Source organism: Hyposmocoma kahamanoa, unplaced genomic scaffold (genome assembly GCF_003589595.1).
Source record: "Hyposmocoma kahamanoa isolate Upper Pololo Valley unplaced genomic scaffold, ASM358959v1 62, whole genome shotgun sequence".
NCBI lineage: Eukaryota > Metazoa > Arthropoda > Insecta > Lepidoptera > Cosmopterigidae > Hyposmocoma > Hyposmocoma kahamanoa.
The window spans coordinates 3,480,887-3,501,547 of record NW_020653850.1 but is presented as its reverse complement, the minus strand read 5'-3'; the positions used below and the strand labels follow the sequence as shown (position 1 = coordinate 3,501,547).

The following is a 20,661-nucleotide window of genomic DNA, read 5'->3' as shown; positions in this document are numbered from 1 at the left end:
TCTTCTTTAAGTGTGAGGTCCAAGCCTCACAACGTAAAGATGGGCCTTATGACCGTCTTGTAAATCCGAATTTTGACTATACGGCCGAGAAGTTTCGACACCAACACTTTGTGTAGAGCTGCACTACATCGTAGGATGTTCTGAATGTCTATATCCTCTCCTAGGTATTTGAACTTGGCCGCAACTTTGGAGACGGCATCTCCAACATACAGGTCTTCATGAGTTTAGCGAACGTTTCTAAATCGCTTCATGTGGAAATATTTCGTTTTCTCATGGCAAATCGTAGTTTTATTCGGTTTGCAGTATTCTACTGATGGTTGGCCACGATGGTGCATGACGATTCTGACGTTGCTCTAAGCGATATCCATGCGATAGAACGGAATATTGGCAATTTTCCATTCAAAGCTACTGCCTTTTTACCGTGGACAGAAAGAAATAACAGTTATAGACGTTTTATCGTGGTGCAAAATTGAACACAAAATACACGAAGGTAATGTAGAATTTACAACGTAGTCTTTTGGCACCGATAACCCAAAAAAACACTTGAAATGTTACCGTAACTGCTTTTGCATTGTGTTCAATTTCACATGCATTGAATTGCCGCTAACGGTTTTTTTTTGGTCCTTGCTTGCTTGCTTGACATTCATGTTTGCGGCATCAGAAACTAATTGAATGAATTTCATAAAATATGCTTTTCATTTTTGTTTAGTTTTAATTTTTACATTTAAACTCAATCTTATGGTCACCCTAAGTCAAAGTGAGGTCGGTTAACTCAGTTAATAATAGTTTACTACGTATATTTGTACTTTAGCACGTTTAGGCGCATTAGTTTCCCTTTGATATTCGATAAAGGAATGGAATGTGTCTTTGTCACTGAAAATTTCACTGAATGAACGAATTAAACATTCTTTATTGTAGATAAAATAATCTCTGTACAGAGTATACTAAAAAAACCGACCTCAAAAGTTTGTGGAATTACATCTATGTATTTGCCAAGTTTTATTGAAATCTGTTACCGTAAAGTTTCTTTTTTTTTTCACTCCACCTGATGTTAAGTGGAAAGTGGTATCCAAACGCGATGGAAAGTGCGCGAAACCGGATTCATTCCCTAGTTTGCCAACAAAAAACGAATCATCAAAATCGGTTTACAAAAAAAATTTATCGCGTAACATAATACAAAGAAATCTATCTAATCTAATTGAGAACCTCCGCCTTTTTTTTTGTAAAAATAAGTCAACGTATTTACATATCACTTCTATACTAACTGTCCTTGTATTGCATTTCTTGCTATACATATACATAATAATAATAACGCACACACTCAACATAGCCCCGCGCTAAGGAAACCCTGCGTCGCGGGTGCCATGGACACACACTTAGACAACCACAAATTACACCCAAACTCACGAGAGAAATAATGTAGGCCATACAAATATTTTTCCCGGCCCGGGAATCGAGTCTGGGACCTCTGCGTGGCAGTCCGGCATGGTAACCGTTCGGTTACGGAGGCATATATAGCAAGAAATGCTATACTAGGTTAGTTTATAACATAGAAAATTCATTTCGTCGATTAATACGTAACGCATCAGCAACCATTATTCGTCTCTACTAGGTGTTTTCCTTAGTGAGAGGAATTGCTAGTAAACAGCCCTGTTAATTAAGAACCAATCAATCTCCCATTAGGCAACCCTGTTAAGCCTACTTAAGTGACACATTTGTGATTAATCTGATTAAGTAATACCATTATAAAACCAGATATATTTTTTTGCTGAAAATAATAACAAAAACAAAAAACCCATTTAGGTATTGATATCGAATTATCGTTCCAGATAAAAGATAATAAAGAAAACATATGTCACTTCATTAATAAAACATTTATTTCCGTTCTCAGTGGTATAATAAATTATATTATACATTACTTTATTCATAACAACGGTGGTTGCTTCGCAATGGGATCGCATGCCTGGCATTGTAAGACCACGCGGACATCACGCGTTCCTTCCTCGAACCAGCGAGATGTGGAATGGTCTCCCTTCTGAAGTTATTTCCATTGCCCTATGACTTGGCGTTCTTCAAAACGCGAGTCAACAAAACTCTCAAAGCCTGGCAACGCTTAGGCGGCTGATCTGATGTTGTAGATATTCCCGGGAAAACATTTCGCTTCCACATTTATATGACGAGCGCATAGAGAATGGAATTCCCTGCCTGCGGACTTATACCTCAGACGCTATAACTCGGACATTTTCAAGGCGAGAGTGAATAGGCATTACTTATATGTACTAGCTCATCATCTCTTTCCATCAGGTGAGATAGAGGATGCGCACTTACATTTTATAAAAAAAAAAGATGTCCATGAGCGACAATGTCCACCTCCCATCATAAAGACGTCTGCTCGTTTGGCTCATACATTTCGTTTTTTTTTTTTAAATTCAGAGTTCAACGATTCGATTCCCTGTGGCGGCTTGTACAGTGAAAATCCAACTCTACACCACTTATGATAAGAACAGTCGAAAATGTCAAGCTTTATATACTCTTGACTGTGCATGACTACAGAATAAACAACAACGCGCAATATCCTAGACGACCTGTGCCTCTACCACGAGTTTACTGTGACAGTTGTCGCTAGCGACCGAGTAAATTACTTTCAATTTTACCCCTAGCGGTCACAAGAATAAACATCATTTTGTATACAAATATCTTACGCGGTCTCTAGCGATATCTGTCACAAGTGAAATGCCAGTCCAAAGCTCTAAGGAGATGGTATGTAGCTCTCGGACAAAAATTGTCACGAACCCTGATCTAGTTCTGTCGAGATCAAAACTTTTCCAATATGGCGAATCCAAAATGGCCGCCATACAAAATGGATTTTACTGAATCTCCGCAACTATCGACATACGAGTCTTTTGCAGTATTTGAGGAAATGACGTGACGCGATTATAGCAACTATCCTGCTCCCACCCACCCAACTAAACCTAACCAAAAAAAATTCATTTGAAACAAAAAGTACAACTCTTAAGTCACAAGGAATAACAATGTTACGTACGTTTATACTCGTGTTCTTAGAGAAGACCTGTTCCCAGTAGTGGGATGGATATAAGTTGGTATAGTAAATAAAATCAAGTAATTACTTAGTGACGTATCTTTAGAAAAAATCCTTCGTTCATTCTTATGTCAAGCATGAATGAAAGATGTTAAGCTATGACAGAGAATTCAAGTGCTTTTTTATATGTATTTCTTTTTTTATATACACGCAAAATAGGCGCTAGAACATCGAGTTGCGGTAACCAGCCGTTATACCACACCATTATCCTTATAATGGCGTTGGCACAATCAGACGGTTTACACAAAGGTGCGGTACAGTCAGGGCTGGGCAACATTTGAATTATTTGTAATTGAACGTATTTCAAATACGATTACGTATTTTGTATTTCAATTACTACCTAAAATTTATTGTGTAATTGGTGTTTCAAGTATGTCTTTCGTGATGCCCGATTAGTAGTAACGATTGTATTTTGTAATATGTATTTTCTGTTTTAAGTAAATGAAGTCAAAGAACCGTATTTTGTGTTTTAAGTAAGACAGCATTAAATTGCGCAGCTATAGTTAGCCTATATACAGGGTTATTTGTAAAATTTTAAAAACCTCGCAAGACTATGTACTATACGTAACATCATTAACAACAATTTTTGTTCCATGACTTTAATTCGTCAGGGTTTATTTTCGAATTAAATTGATGACTCTAAACCATTGACTTACAAATAAATGGACGACGGGTCTAATACAAAAACCACGAAATAAATGTTCCAAGTCAACCTATTTAAACGTAGTGACATGTAAAGGAATATGAAAAAGCTAAAACGTTGAATTTAAATTGTAATGTCATCGCTGTACTGTCTAATTTTGCTTGCTTCGCTGTCAGTCGAACAAACGAAGACTAAAGCGTGAATGACGCTCTGTATACGATTTTAACGCCCTATAAGTTAGGACACTTTTTAGCGCGGACCCGACATCCATATAATTGTAAGTCAATGCTCTAAACTCACTCAGTGCGTCAGCAAAAGAAAGCGATAGCATAAACACAACAACAGAACAGTCCGGTGTGGTGTTAACAGCGGGGATGGGGGTCGTATAGCCCCACTAAACCGAAACGCAACAATGCTCACTTTACTGCTTAGCGGCAGAAATCGGTAAGTTTGCAGTACTTCCCTGGACGAACTCTTTCACAAGGAGGTCTACTGCTACAATCTCAATATATTATACTAAGTTCCACTTCTGGCCAGTCCTACATGGACCAGAATTTAAAATGACGCTTGTTTTAATATATTTTTAACACTGTTTAATTAAGTGACTTAAGACTTAAAAGTTTCAATGTTCCCGAGTCTAAAAAATGCAAATACTCTCCAAATTTTCGAGACCGAGAGTCCAGGGATGGAAGCTCTAGTTATTACCAATGGGTTATCCGAAACCAATCTCCACATAAAATGACTAACACCATGTTTAAAGATGCACAGTAAAATAATCATTGATTTACATTGAATCGTAATCGGTAATTAAATGACGCATTACGTTTACGATTACGCGATTGTAATTGATTACCAAGCAGTCTGCAGTCAGATATTAAATTGTAAATACGGAAAGACATTGATTAAATTATTTGTTTATTCAAATTTTTTATTTTTCAGTTATAATTCAGTTATAATGTAATTATTCAGTTTTCGCGTATTTTATATGTGATAAAAGAAAACAATAAGAAACAAGTGACAAATAACACTAAAGTTTCCAAGTTCTTCAACGTTCAAGAAAAGCATTTGGATTATCCTTTATCACTAACAGCCTACGTCCACTGCTTGACACAAGCCTCTCAAGCAACACTATCGATCGTGATCTTGCCTTACCAGAATTTGAAATGGATTCGGCCACAACGTTTTTCAAAACCTATTTTGGCAAAGTGAGTACTTACATAATTTTCTCAGCTCATATACATACCACTACCGAAGAACAGATCTCTTCTAAGAAGATGTAAACCATAGTACGTCGAAAATTACAACGTACTTTTTTTCACTTTGGATTGGAGTATGTTAAGAAAATTAAACTAAATGCCATCTAGCGACATAATTTTACAATATTTCAGTGCGTCGATTGCCATCAATCTATCCGTGCTTTACTTACGCAGCTAACAAACAAAATCCTTCTTCGTCCTGATTTATCTCCCTTAATATTTCATAGATGGCACTATATTCTATGTGAAAATTGCGGCTCTTGTCATTGGTTGAAACAATTATAACGTGAAATACTTTCACATATTATTTGTAGCATTTAACATTTGGTGCGAAACGCGAAATAGCTGATTGGTTTATTGATGTTAAATTTCACGTTTAAGTACGCTAAATGCTAATGCTATATTTAGCACTTAACAAGTATTTTATAGTTGTAGTTATCTTATAAATTATAATTTTGGTTACGTTTTAAAACGATTTTGAGCTAATGGTGGTGGAACGTTAGCAAAATTTTGTCTGAAGAAGCGATTTAAATTAAGATATACTTACTTGGATTTATTTAGTTAGTTTAGCGTTTGTTTAATTAATAAGTTGTTGTAATATTTGTATATAAAAGTAGGAGAAAGAATTATTATGAATGTAATTTACTGTAATTAACCAGTGGAAAGTTTTGTACAAATTGTAAACAGTAAATTGTTTAAGTATTCTTCTGTTGAGCTTCAACTGTTTCACGTTTCTTTCCATTCGTTACATTGTCACATGACCTTGAGTTGCTAAAAAATATAATTTTAGCACTTTAAATAGCGCGCTATAAAAATTTAGCATTTAGCGCGCTATGCGAGTATAGCAGTTAATCTCGTCAATCAATGAAGACAGACTTTATTATACAATTTACAAAATTCTTCAGGAGAAGCCAGAAATTTAAAAATGGAATAAAATATACAATTTAATTTGGGTTATACATATATTTAATAATAAATTTGAATTTATATTATTTATTTAATCAGCTGTTCAGTTTTTAGCACTGACATGGATTAACAAAAGATAGACCTCGCTCCTATTTAGTGTTTATTTTTGTTTAGTGAAGAACAGATTGCAAAATAGTGAGGTCTTCATTTTGAACCGAATTGCCACTGCAGACTGTACTTAATATGTAAATTGTTACTACTGCTTTTTTATATACATATTTTTATTTCGGATTTTGTAAGGAATTACGTCATAGGCCTCATTCATAAAGTAAAATAAAAAGCATCTAAAGGACCGCCTACATAACAAGTCGTATGCGTGGTGGTCAGCGACACGCCTGTCCATAGCAGTCAGTACCACTCAGAGCTTTCAATCGCAAAGATCTGTGAGGCATCGCCACTGCGCCTGTCACCCTGATACATAAGTTGACAAGTTCCAAGTGCCTGAAATTTCACTAGTACCCTTAACTTTTAAAACCGGAACGCAGTACGCAGAAATATGTGAGGTTAAAATATGTTAAATACGTAAGGTATTTTTCTTTTAGTCAACCTTGACCATCTAGACAGGGTTGAATCGACTTTAAGATTGCAGACTGCCTTTATGGCTGAATTCAATTACAACTATAGTGCCAACATGTCTTTAGTGTGATTCCTACCTACCTAAACTAGATGGGAGCTTTATTAAATTATTTTACTCACGAACTCACAATGAAATTACTTACGGTTAAACGCGACCGAGTGAACAGTCCTTTAAAAGAACTTTAGAATATGCGATAACGACGGCCTGTGTAGATAATAGGCATGTTAAATTCTAAGCTGCTATCTATTCACTATAAAAGATCAGGTGAAGCTATAACACCTGATCTTTTATAGTAAATCCAGTCTACCTAATTTATTAGATGCATCTAATACGACAAGGTACCTATATCGAAGTGATATAGATTCGTTAGTAGATCATAAGCAAGATACAAAGAGTACTTTCTTTTACGTAAAGATTATAATAAGCAAAGCAAACATCCAAAGTAATCTACGAAAGCCGTGTGAGTATCCACTGCGCCGGCGCATCCAAGTGGATCAAACGACCAGTTTTACCAGTTCTAAGTTCGCCGTTATATCGGCAGCCTTCCGGGAAGTCTCACGATCCCATCGCGATCAATGCACAAAATACATTGAGGCTGTGAGACTTGGTAGTCGTTTGAAACGGTGAACCGGAATAAATCTCTATTAATGCATATTTTTACCTGTTTTTTATTTACTGTAATGTGATGAAGATCATGCTATTTTAAATTTAGCTATTTACCATTAGCGTGTGTTATCGAAGAAATAAAATACGACTTACAATGGATCTGATAGTAATTCGTGACTGATAAATACGAGCTGTCTCACGATTTTTGGAATTTTAGTGATAAAACTCACGGAGAAGGACAAGAAATCTTATTTTTGAAAGGTGATATCATTTAATCTAACATAACAACAGTTTGCAATACACTTTCACTGTATTCATACGAAAACACCTTACAAAACACATTTAAAGATTGATTGACTAGTTCGGCCCTTCACTTGGTATTGTAAAAAAATGCAATAAAAGCGAAAAGAAAAACGTGCAACGTCTTTTTCATTTGTATGGACATGAAGCTCTTTCGGACCGGCTTAATGCGATTCCGTGTTCGTGATTTTGGTTTATAATTTTTTTTATAATCAATTATACATTTTTATAAATTTGTATAATTTTTATATTCTATTTATATTTTTAATGGTAAACCCATCTGCGTGTTAGAGATACCATGTGGCTCTAGGAAGCTACAGTACCAAAATCGTTACGGACACCATGTGTTTTTAGGGGTGCAACGGATTAATAGTTATTTTTAACCGACTTCAAAAAAAGGAGGAGGTTCTCAATTCGGCTGTATGTTTTTTTTTCTTGTATGTATGTTACGCAATAACTCAAGTATTTGTGAACCGATTTTCATGATTTTTTTTTTGTTGGAAAGAGGGTACATCCATAGTGGTCCTCATTACATTTTGAAAAAATCATCCACCTCTAAGGGTGGCTCATGGCATCACGCATGAACATTCATTTTTATACATAGCGTCTAAATTTTGCTTAAGGAACAATTATTTTAATGGTTGATTTTGCTATTCTCCAATTGAAGGCGTTTTTCTCTCTCAATATACTTTGAGTAGTGATAACCGATTTTTATTATCTACTGTGTCAAGTCCCGTATAGTAATGGCGAACTAGGGGATATTTCAGTAAAACTTGGCAAATAGATGTAATTCGTAACGTATTTTTGAGGTCGGTTTTTTTAGTACTCTGTACTGAGATTATTTAATATTTTTATTAGCGTGCACCTCAATACACTGACTTGTCTTCATCATCTCCAAAAACATTTTCGGTGATGATACTCATATCCGAAAAATAAAAGTAGGCAGATAACAACAACAAAAGCCAAAATGACGTGTTATCAACTATCATAATATCGATAAAAACGTACCTAGTGTTTAGTTTGAAAAATGTGTAGGTAGATGTAGATAACCTTAAATTTACGTGCCAATTTTTATGAAGTATGAACACTCGACCATAATCGGCTTCCTTCGGATTTGTAGAACTGCGTTTTCATCACACGATTGAAACATAAGCGCCATCTAGTTGGTTTGTTTGTTATCACTAGAAGTTAGAATAGCTTTGATAAATTGCAGCTCGTCAACGTAAAAACAAAGTTACATAATCTCAGTACAGAGTACTGAAAAAACCGACCTCAAAAGTACGTGGAAATACATATAATTACCATGTTTTATTGAAATCGGGTAGTGCGCAAACCCGGATTCATCCCCTAGTTTGCCACTAAAATATAATAAAAATCGGTTCTCACTTCTCAAAGTATATTGAGAGAGAAAAACGCCTTGAATGTAAAAAAGCAAAATCAACTATTAAAATTATTGCTGCTTATAATAAAATTTAGGCGCTATTTATAAAAATGAATCTTCATGCGTGAACAGCTACCCTTAGAGGTGAATGATTTTCTTCAAAATTAAGTGGGATACCCTCTTTCCAACAAAAAAAGAATCATGAAAATCGGTTCACAAATACCGGAGTTATCGCGTAACATACATACAAAAAAAACATACAGTCGAATTGAAAACCTCCTTTTTTTGAAGTCGGTTTAAAAAGACGACGCTCTATGAAGCCGAAATCAGCCGATCGTTTTTTTTTCTGGAGTTCGATGTGTATCGGTAGGTGAGAGGTAAAGAACCTTAAGTGACAAATAGCAATTTTTTTACTACAGAGTTTTTTTTAAAATAATTAGTTTATTAATAGGCATTTAAAATCAATCAGGCCAAATAAAATACGTTAAATAAAAAACAAGCGACGATATCATTTAATATCTTTTACCATTGCGCGATTGTTAGCATCTTAATTCCAAAATATGGACTTGAAGTCCTTTACCTCTTACCTTTTGTATAACATAAAACGTGTTTTAAGCAAATAAGTATCTTATTATCATTCATTGTGCAACGTTCACTGTTTTGTTTTTCCCTGCAATTTATTCTTGTGTTCAATAAAAAGTAAATATTGGTATATATTGTATAAAGGGAATTCAACAACACACTCAAAGTACACTTCGATACTCGCCAGTGCGACTCGAATACCAAGCAATGGACATTTCACCCTTCCAGTCGATGCTATCTAACGAGGAAAGGTTTGATATAGATGTCCGTTTGTATTTAATACAGCTTACAAGATTGCTTCCAGTATCACCACTGATACACAAACATTACTTGCCGGACATTTATGGTTGCAACTTTGTGTGACAACGTTACGTAAACTGTACAAACTGTACAAATGTGGTCCCTGTAGGGAAACGCTTTCAAAATCCTAAATATTGTTATCAAATTGATTTAAAACTACTCTTTCGTAAGGCAGTTCCTCGTATAACACACTCTAGAAGTTTCTCTTGTAAATATATAGATGTAAATCTACATTTCCATCCAACGTCTTTGTCGACAATCCCAAAGTCACAGACGGTTTGAAGTCCTTAGTCTAGGGAGAGCCGTTCGCTTTCTGTGTATGTTCTACCGTCGTTATAACGGGAATTGCTCCCAGGAACTTTCCAAAATGATGTCACCTTCCGCGAAAGGAGTAGAACCCATCCTCATATCCTTGATGTCTGATATTGTAAGACCACGCGGCATTACTTAGGTTCCTTCCGCGAACGTGCCAAATGTTGAATAAATAGTCCCTCCTGAAGCCTTCCCCTCTCCCTCCTATTTCCTTTGCGCTGTGACATGGGATTCTTCATAAAGCGAGTCAACAGATCTCTTAAAGGTTAACAATGCGCAGGCAGCTCCTCTGATGTTGCAGATATCATGCATGTGACTCGTCTGCTCGTTAACCTCTTATTTTACGTTACGTAAAAAAAAAGAATAAACCACTTGAAAGAGGTTACTGCATCATAAAAAGAAGATAAAAGACAAATGTTTAATATCAGCAGAGATATTTTTATAGAAGCATATTTGCACATTGCCCCATCGATAAATGCGTGACTTCGCAGAGATAACTGTCGTGAACAGGCAGTTTGTTTTTATACCTTGTTATGTGCATCTCATGAACTTTATCTCTTAATCGCATTCTATTCCACACAGAGGTCCCAGGTTCGATTCCCGGGCCGGGAGAAATATTTGTATGACCTATGTTATTTCTCTCCTGAGTTTGGGTGTAATTTGTTGTTTACCTATGTGTTTGTCCATGGCACCCGCGACACAGGGTTTCCCTAGTGCGGGGCTATGATGAGTGTGTGCGTTATTATTATTATTATTTGTATTAGAGGCAAAATTTTTCGAGTACTTAATGTTCTCATTCTGCAATAGGCCAACAAGGTAGACTACGGACCTACAACGCTCCTGAAAATACACCTTGCATTCATTACTTCAATATAACTTATACCAAACATAAAACATATACTAGACAAATATATAGTAGAAAATAAACAGAGCGCAACAAGCGGTCTTTAGGCATTTACCGTAATGTCATCTTCATTTCCATCAAGACGATATTCTAAGACGCTTTGTAGACGACGTAAATTCCATATATAGAATAGTAACTATAAACGTTAATAACATGACCATATGATGCTTACATCAACGAAGAACAAGGTCGTTGCATTCTGATGACGACAGTAATAATCGTGTAGATGGGAAATCTGTTTCGGTCGGTGCAAATTGGTCAGTTGGCTAGAAAGTGAATTAACCTAGTTTCTGTAATTGTGTGCATATGTATATGGAATTTCTTGATCGTTAGCAACGTATCTTTTACGAAATGAAACTATTTCCATATTCCAGAAGAAACCAACGTTTCGGGTCCTTTACAGGTCCCATATCAACCGTGACCATGGAACAGGTCCCTTTACAGGTAAAGGGCCTGAAACGTTGGTTTGCTTGAAAAAACAAATATACGTCATTTAAATCCGGAAAAATAGTTTCATTTCCTATGTGTAACAATCGCGAAGACCTAACAACTCGATAACTTATCTTTTACTTTAACAATTTTAAGTTTTTCCTCTGTGAGTCATACGTCCGCTACAACTTAAATAAACAATTATGAGTGTTACCTTGAACAGTAAAAACTTAAGTTGTACTTTTGACTTAGTCATCATTTCAAGTCAAGCATTGTTTTCTAACCTGGGATTCGCAACTCTACCGGACAGAACATGTGTTTTATTCTGATCTGAGGAATCAGAAGCTGTAAGAAGGTGGCGACAGTTGATATAATGCTATATTATCCCATTAACAAACTTACAAATTTTGTAATACGATCGTGAATTTTAAAATTGTTATTTTTCTTTCGATCCTATTTCCTGCTAAAAATAGTACAGGAAAATGGAAGCTTATTGAGGACTGAAGGAGAAAGATGTTTGGGCATCATTTTGTGTGGCACGACACACAAAATGATGTGACTGAGTGAGTGATTTTCTTAGAAGCATTGATATAGAAGGGAAGATCAAAGGAAAGAGAGGCTAAAGAAGACCGAGACGAAGTTATTCAGATGAGATAAGGGAAAAAGATAGTGTCGTGTTTTATCAAGAAATCAAAGTTGAACAGAGAGGGTAAGCGATTACCAACAAAAGCCAGACTTTTAAATAAAAAGAAATCCTGCTGGAAGGAGTCGATAAAACTTTTTACTTTGTCCACTGCGTCTTTAAAAATCTTCTGCTCAATCCAAACAACTCGTCATGAGTTGGCCTCATCTTCAGCGTCCTTGGATCTTACCTTGCATAATGTACTGGTAAGTCATTGTAGCGTAGATTTGAAGCGCCTACTTCATTATTCTCTTTTTATCACATCTACTTGTCAATTTCCTGAACGAACTACTTCTATTCAGTGAACCAAGTATCCGGAACGTAGCCATTATTATACGCTCCAGTCACTTGGCCACTTGGGTAAAAAACGACCTTGCCATTGTGATGCAAATAATGTCACTTAGGTGTCAGATGGACGAACAATCGGGGCTGTAGGTCTTGGTAACAGAGAAGTATGGCTCCTTTTTATAATGTACACATCTGTATTAGACTCTTGTGATACGAGCCTGCTTTGGTTTTGTCCTGTCAATAGATCAATTTCTTTCTTATCTCTATTGGATATCTCATCCCAAATATTGGAACGCCTTTCATACCTCGGATTAATAGCAATATTATTTTTAACGAATTAATTATAGACCTGAGGACCATTTTCATTCACGAAACTACTTAAGTGTTTTTTCACAATGTAAAAGGAAGTAAATGCCTAAAACGTACACATTTGTATAAATGAAAATGCTTCTAAATAAGATTTGATTTTAAGAAGGAAGATTTTTTTTTTAAATATTAGTAACAACTTTATATTGACTGTAAGTTTTTTGATGGCTTTAAAGTCTTTAAGCAAAAGAGGTGCATCGAAGACGAAATGACAATAAGTAACACGTACGTGTAGTATAAAACACAGAATTTTGGACTATTTTTAACTGACTTAAAAAAATGGGAAAGGTTCTTAATTGGACTGTATTTTTTTATATGTACGCTACGCGATAACTTGTTTGTACGTGAACCTATTTTGATGATTCTGTTTTTATTGGAAAGAGGGTACCTGAGTATTCGTCCCATTTAAATTTGAAGAAAGTCTTCCACCTCTGAGGGTAGTTTTGCGCACTTTCTGGTAACCAATTTCAATAAAACTTGGCAAATAGATGTTATTCCACATACTTTTGAGGTCGGTTTTTTTAATACTATGTACTGAGATTATTCTAATACACGAGCTGTGAAGTGCACTTGTCAATCCTTGCAATGATAAATCATCAAATGCATCTACGTGTGGGGGTTTCCTCTAAAGAGACGGTTTACGTTTTAGTTTTTCGTAAACCGTTAGCACGAGGTATACCTATTAAATATTCACAAATATACGTAATTTAGAATTTAAAGCCAATGTCGCCACTGTACCGTTGATCTCCCAACTAAGAACCATTTTTCCACTGGGTTACCACAGCTCCAACACAAACAATCATTTATTCATTATGAATATAAATAATTGTGTCCAAATGTCATGGAATTAAAATTAGGAATCATACAAATTAATTAGAATACAGTGTCAAATGAATTATTAGAAATTAAAATAAAATTGTGAATTAACAATAACAAAATATCAGGACAGAAGCATATAAAATTATGATAAGTCAAAATGAACAATTTAAAACAATCAATTAAAAATAAATATAAATAGGAAATGAAACTATTTTTCCTATATTTAATAGAAATTAGAATAAACTAAAACATGTTAATTAGTACTGGGTGGTTTGCATTAATATTAGACATAACTGGTTGAAGACTGTACCACCTCAGTCAACCGTGACCATGGGACCTGTAAAGTGCCCGAAACGTCGGTTTGTTTGAAAAAACAAATATACGCGATTTAAATCCGAAAAAATAGTTTCATTTCCTATGTGTAACAATCGCGAAAACCTAAGAACTCGCTAATAAATATAAAAACAACGATTTATAAAATGTACAACCAATTTAAAATTCTTCTACGGAGTAACTGCATTTTTGTAACAATAAATCTCTCAGTCTTTTATTAAATAGTTTTAAGGCAGCAATAATATTAAATTCTATTGGGGGCAGTGCGTCACAATTTTTAATTTAGGCTCAACTACATTTTTTTAATTCTTTGTCTCTATCTGAATTTGCTCTTCATTTGTCTCAAAGTTTCTTCTCCACTTTAAAAGTCCTTTCAGCAATACCATGACATAGCTGGGTACAGTGAGTATACCAAAATCTTTAAAATTTTAATGGCATGACTCTCATGAAGCAAACCGTACACTAGCGCGACTGACCCTTTTTTGCAATATAAAATAATATATAACGACATGCTTAATTAGTATGTATAGAAATTAACATTTGAACTTCGACACATGCGTGAAAGTAGCAAATTGGGTAGCAGTATCGATGGCTCTCTTTCAAAGAAAACAATAGTGTTATACGTATACAAACTGCACAATGGCAACCATGTCATTGTTAAGAATACACTTTTTGTACTTTCAGCATACTTAACCAATGCACTTAGTGTGTTTTGCTTGATAAAATATAACATATATATGTATACCGCTGCTTATCCAGCATAACGGCCTGCAGCTTGATTTTCGTTGCCTCTCCCGATCGTCTTTTCCGAGTCGGAAAGTTTTGACATTTCTAATCGGAAGAATAGTTGATTTAACTCAGAAATTAGAAAGATATAGTAGGAATCAGGTTCATCTTCTCGCTTAAAAACCCATCTGATTTCGAGACTACCTGATTAGATCGATTCCCATTTGAATCAAAATCAGTACCAGTCCGGTACAAAAAGAAGGGAGTTATAAGTTTGAAGCTTTTATAAATTCAGCTGTTTAAAGATTAACATAAATATAAAATGATATATACGGAGATAAAATGATCCCTGTGACATTTCGGACCGTCATTCAATTCACTTCAATTCAGCCTCCATTTTAAATGTGACACTTAACTAATGTCAAGACGTTTCTTGAAAAATGAACTCGAAATGTATTTTACATTTAACAATACACGTACGAGTTGTTTTGAATTTATCTCCAGTTCCAAAAAATGTTATAAAACGTGACTAACAACCTGTACATTCCAGTCACGACCTGGCAACACACAGACGAATATATCCTAGAAAATACGTGAATATTATACATCTTTGACATCACATCTCTAAAGGTGAGTGGTCTTGCCAAGTGCCAAGCCCACGTTTTTTAATAGGCACCCTATTTGAATCACAGTAAGGTCTTTTTTATTTAATAATTGTTGCTTTTTTTGGCGAAGTGACATTTGAATTCGTAAATTAAGTAGATTCGAGATATGCGGAAGATTTGGATAAAAGCTTATTATTAATATAATTTATAATTACGTTTATTTGAAATTACAGAATCAAAATGTTAAAAACATTTATTCCATAGGTAAAATAAATTTGCACTTTAAAACGTCATTTTTAAACTACTGCTCATTCGCTGTGCTGATTTCTCTAAGAAGAACAAGCGAAATACTCTAGGGGTTGCTCTTTGCAAATAAACTGGAATGCTATGGAATACACTTTGAATCAAATTTGTGTGGAATCTAAACTCATGTCGTCTTTCCATATACATCTTTATGTAACATACATACATTACAATACTTTTAATGTAAATTTTAATCTTAGGAAATTATAATTTTAACATATGCTTCGGAATCTTATTGTAAAAACAGATACAGTTCCCTATAAAAAAATCGTTTACCTTAGTTAAAATAAATCGTGGTTTGAATGTTTTAATTTTAATATTATGGATATCTTCTTTCCTAAGAGAAACCCCAGAACCAAAGCGACCTTACGAGTATTAAGAATAATATTGAATTCATAGATTTTGGCATAGTGAACGGCCGCCATTTTGAAGATAACTAAACACAAAATATTAGAATTAAATTAACTTATTGCATATTAATCGATACAATTTTTTTAATGTAAACATGACTTCATTCGTTTTTATTTCCTTGTAGCACACAGATTATGAGAATAACATAAAATCGCGAAAAAATGTATACACTTATACAAAATGAGATTAAAAACAGTCATATTTTGAACATTTTTGAAAATTCTAGTCGGTGACGAACGTGTTAAATGGGACCACTTCTGACGTACCCTCTTTCTAACAAAAAAAGAATCATCAAAAACGGTTCAGAAAAGTTATCGCATAACATACATAAAAATAAACATACAATCGAATTGAGAACCTCTTCCTTTTTTGAAGTCGGTTAAAAATTACATTTTTCTTTTTCACATTATGGTTGATTGGATTTCCAGCATGTTTTAGAGGTTTTTAATGCAATGTTACGTACTTTTGAAAATAAAATTATGTCTTCATGAAATAAATTTTTCAATCTACAACAATATTATATTTAAAGTACTTTCCCGCAGTATCCCATAGCCGTGGGACACCCCGTATATAAAAATAAATGCATATTTTGTCTTTAGTCCAGTATAAATACATGTCATTATTATGTGCCCACGTCCGCGAATGTTTCTAAAAGTTAAAGTTAAACCCACTAAATCGTACGAATTCGGACTGTCAATTTCACATAAAAGTGTGTAGCATTGCAGGTACAGCTACTACTTGCAATAAAAATTCGAAATATAAATGTAATCATGACCTTATGTCACCCGTGATACGAATAACATCGTATGTTTCAGAGTTCTTGCGAGAAATATTATTAATAACAAGCATTAATTATTATTACAATAGTCTATTAAAGAGGTGCTTTCACACAGTCGGTATTCTATAATTGATGAACAAAAGTCATAACAAGATAGCTTGAGTTACCTCATTTGTAATGATGATTTGTAATGTTTCCGGTGTTTTTTTGTTGTTTTTTTTATAATATCAAGTGATGGGACGGACAAGTCGTGCGCCTGATGGTAAGCTACACGCCTGTCCATAACAGTTGTAGTGCCAGTCACAGCTTTAAATGGCAAAGATCTGAGGGTACTGCCACTGCGGCCGTCAAGTACGATGTGCCTGTAACTTCTGACTTTAAAATAAGTAAGACGACGTTTTCCAGATGAATTACACCTACATACATATATTATATACTGACGACTTCGGATTCTCATTTAGTGAGGCAAAGAATATCAATCGCCTCTTTTATAATCAATATTTTCATACACGCTCTCCTATTTACTGTGCACTCAACCATTTTGAAGAACATTCTCGATTTGCTCTGATAACGTCCTGCGTATCTGTCATTTTCCGATGTTGCCTGATTAATTTATTAAATATCAGTATTCGTCTTTATAACTAAGGCTATTAAGATTAAAGTACACGTATATCAACAGTGGAAATTTGAAATGTCGTAAGGAATATTTTGTCGTAATGGAAAATGATCGACGAAATTATTACCCTTATATCGACGTTGGAAATTTTAAATGTCTAAAGTTACGACCTTTCAAATTTCCTCCACCGATATGTATCTAGTTCTTAGGTTTTCGCGATTGTTGCACATTGAAAATAAAGCTATTTTTTTCGGTTCTAAATATATAAATAAATATTAAACAACATCACACACATTGCTCTGATCCCAAAGTAAGTAGCTAAAGCACTTGTGGTATGGAAATCGGAAACAACGACGGTTTTTACAATAAGATTCCGGAGCATATATTAAGTTTATCATTTCCTAAGTTTAAAAACAACATTAAAAATATTTTGATCGAAAAATCATATTACAAAATTGAAGACTACGTGTTAGATAAAGATGTATGGAAAGACGACATGGCTCCAGAATCCACACAAATTTGATTCAAAGTGTATTCCATAGCATTTAAGTTTATTTGAAAAGAGCAATCCCTAGAGTTTCTTGCTCGTTCTTCTCAGGGAGGTAAGCGTAGTGAACGAGCAGTAGCTTAAATGTGACGATTTTAAGTGTAAATTTATTTTACCTATGGAATAAATAATCTTTGACTTTGACTTTGTACCACAAACACCCAGACCAAAGACAATATACAAAATGTAGTTTTTCTGCATGGCCGGTGATCGATACCAGAGATGGCATCATGAAAACCGTTGTGCAAGCCACTCAACCACGGGGCTCATTAATGTTTAAGTTTTTTTTATACCCTGCTCAAGGGAAACCCTGTATCGAGGGTGCCATGGACACACAAAGGTTACACCCAAAAGCAGGAGAGCAATAAAGGTAGGCCATACAAATACGTCTCCCGAACCGGGAATCGAACACGTTACCTCTACGTGGAAGTCCAAAATGGTAACCGTTCGGCCACGGAGGCAGGCGGCTGGTAAGCTAATCTACACGTGACTAAAACAGCATCAAAGGCATCAGGATTCCAACGCGGCTGCTCGAATAGTGGTTCATAATAAAACAGTTCATATTGTGATTGTTACCTGCCCACGGTATCGTCTATGAATCAGCCAATGACTAATGGTTACTAAGTCGAGACTAATATTGTTGTGTAATGAGCAGAACGATCCAGTCACCTGCTGATCGAATTTTGTTTATGATATTATAAAGTAACAAATGGCGTTCAAGTTATTCAGGGCTCCTGTAGTTTCTTTTTTTTTATGGTATTAAGCGATAGGATAAACAAGTCGCGTGCCTGATTGTAAGCAACACGCCTGTCCGTAACACTTGCAGTGCCACTCAGAGCTTCAAAGATCTGAAGGGCACTGCCACTGCGCCCGTCACGACGTTGACAAGTCCTTTGTGCCTGTAAACCCTTACCCTTCAAAACCGGAACGCAGTGATGCTTACATTACTGTTTGGTGGCAGAAGTAGGTAAAGTCACAAGACGCTCTGCTGCTCTAAAAATTTCACTTACCTTGAGAGTTAGCTACTGCAGCTAAGGACAAGCATGTTGGTGAAACTACAAGCAGAAGGAGCTTGTTAACTATATGTCTTAGGGTAAGGGACGCAGTGGCAGTGCCGACGAGATCTTTGCGATTTAAAGCTCAGATGACCCATTCACACGGGCCCAATCGATGAGCCATTCCACAAAGTCAAACCATAAAGCCAGTCTATTGAAAAGTACGAAATTCGCAACGTCGATCTTACACACGCCAGTATTACAATAAGTTTCTTTACTAAACGGCAAGCCGAACTATAATAGTGGAAAGGTTCAGGATGCACGTTTACGCAAGGCCATTACATGAGCCAATTCAATGCACGTGTGGTAGGGGACGTATTGGCCCGAAAAATGAGAAATCATTCTAATTTACTGGATTGTCTTTATCGCTGGTCTGGAGACACTCCAGATGGATTGTCTCTATTTACAGGATGCCTATAATGGCTTGGCTTAATGGAATGGCTCGTCAATTGGCCCTGTGTAAACGGTTCTTAAGTGACACTGCAACTGTTATGGGTAGGCGTGATGCTGACCACCAGGTGAACGATTTGTTCATCCCGTCACTTAATAACCTTAAAAAGATGAGTAAAATGCATTGTAGTGTCCCGTTTGAAAAAGTATTACTTATAAATGTGTACCAATGTTTATTTACAAAGAGCAACCCCTACAGTTTCATATACATTATTCGTACGGGAATCAGTCTTACGAATAAGCAGTATATTTATTTTAATCAATATTAGGAATTCAATTGCAATTTGCTTAGATGCCTGTGAAACTACATTTTTTCAATATTAAACAAAAATCACATACGTTGTTATGGAAATCGGAAGCAACGACTGTACCACAAACACCCAGACCCGAGACAATATAGAAAAGTTACTTTCTCTACACTGACCCGGCCGGGGATCGAACCCGGGACCTCAGAGATGGCGACTCCATGAAAACCGGTGTGCAAGCCACTCGACCACAGAGGCTGTCATATTATTTATTATTATTTTATTTAAATGTTTCATGGCATACCTTATTATTATTATGTGTAACGTAAAAATAAACGGCAAGAAAAAACAAAACAGTTATGTCTTTTCTTGTAGTAACAAACTTTTCTTCTAAATATACTAACATACATATCAAAAATATAGAACAAAATACAATACAATAATTTCGAGATTTCAGAGGTAGGAGAGTTATTATTTACTTAAATTTTAGGAAAATGTATTCCGCCTGTTCCCATCCCTACTAATTACCAATATGTTATGTAATGTCCATTTCAAAATTCGCAATTACACGTAAAAGAAAACTGTCTAAAACATTTACACAAACATAAGTTATTCAACGGAGTAAACAAGTCTCGAAAGCTAGAGAAAACCTGGTTTCTAAACGTGTTTGTTTTTCCATACAAACCATACAACAAATGTAAACATTTTCTGTTAAAGCATAGATAGACAAGCAAGGTACAAGTTTTTTTTATGAAATGTACAAGTTTTCTGCCTCGTTATGAAAGCTGATATTGTATAATGTATGAGCAATAAAAAGAAAAGCTGTTTTATCACTTTAAGATCGTCGTAATCATTCACCCTTATGCGTCCGGCTACTGACAACGGATCTCCTATAAGAGAGGTCGACTAGAAAGTCCGGAACTGTCCATATTTAACCACCCATTCACACGAAGCGCGTTGCTTCCTTCTTCCTAATGCACATGGCAAAAGAATGGAATATAATTACTCAATCGGTATCTACACGACTGCCCCATAACAAAACCTAGTAAGTGCTTTAGACAAAATTTTACAGAAGAGCCCA

The 20,661-nt window shown here is 35.3% G+C and overlaps 1 protein-coding gene across 3 annotated transcripts in view; it reads left to right on the top strand.

Annotated features, from left to right (window-relative positions):
• LOC113229384 overlaps positions 1 to 20,661 on the top strand; it is a 149,274-nt gene that overhangs the window by 104,429 nt on the left and 24,184 nt on the right. Inside the window, exon 1 of one of the 3 annotated variants that reach the window (XM_026462953.1) lies at positions 4,892 to 4,948. The exons of the other annotated variants lie outside the window; for them this stretch is intronic. Within the exon in view, the coding sequence (XP_026318738.1) occupies positions 4,907 to 4,948 (42 nt within the window). The 5' untranslated portion in view covers positions 4,892 to 4,906. Of the gene's footprint in view, positions 1 to 4,891; positions 4,949 to 20,661 lie in introns of those variants that run through there. 3 annotated transcript variants of the gene reach the window in all.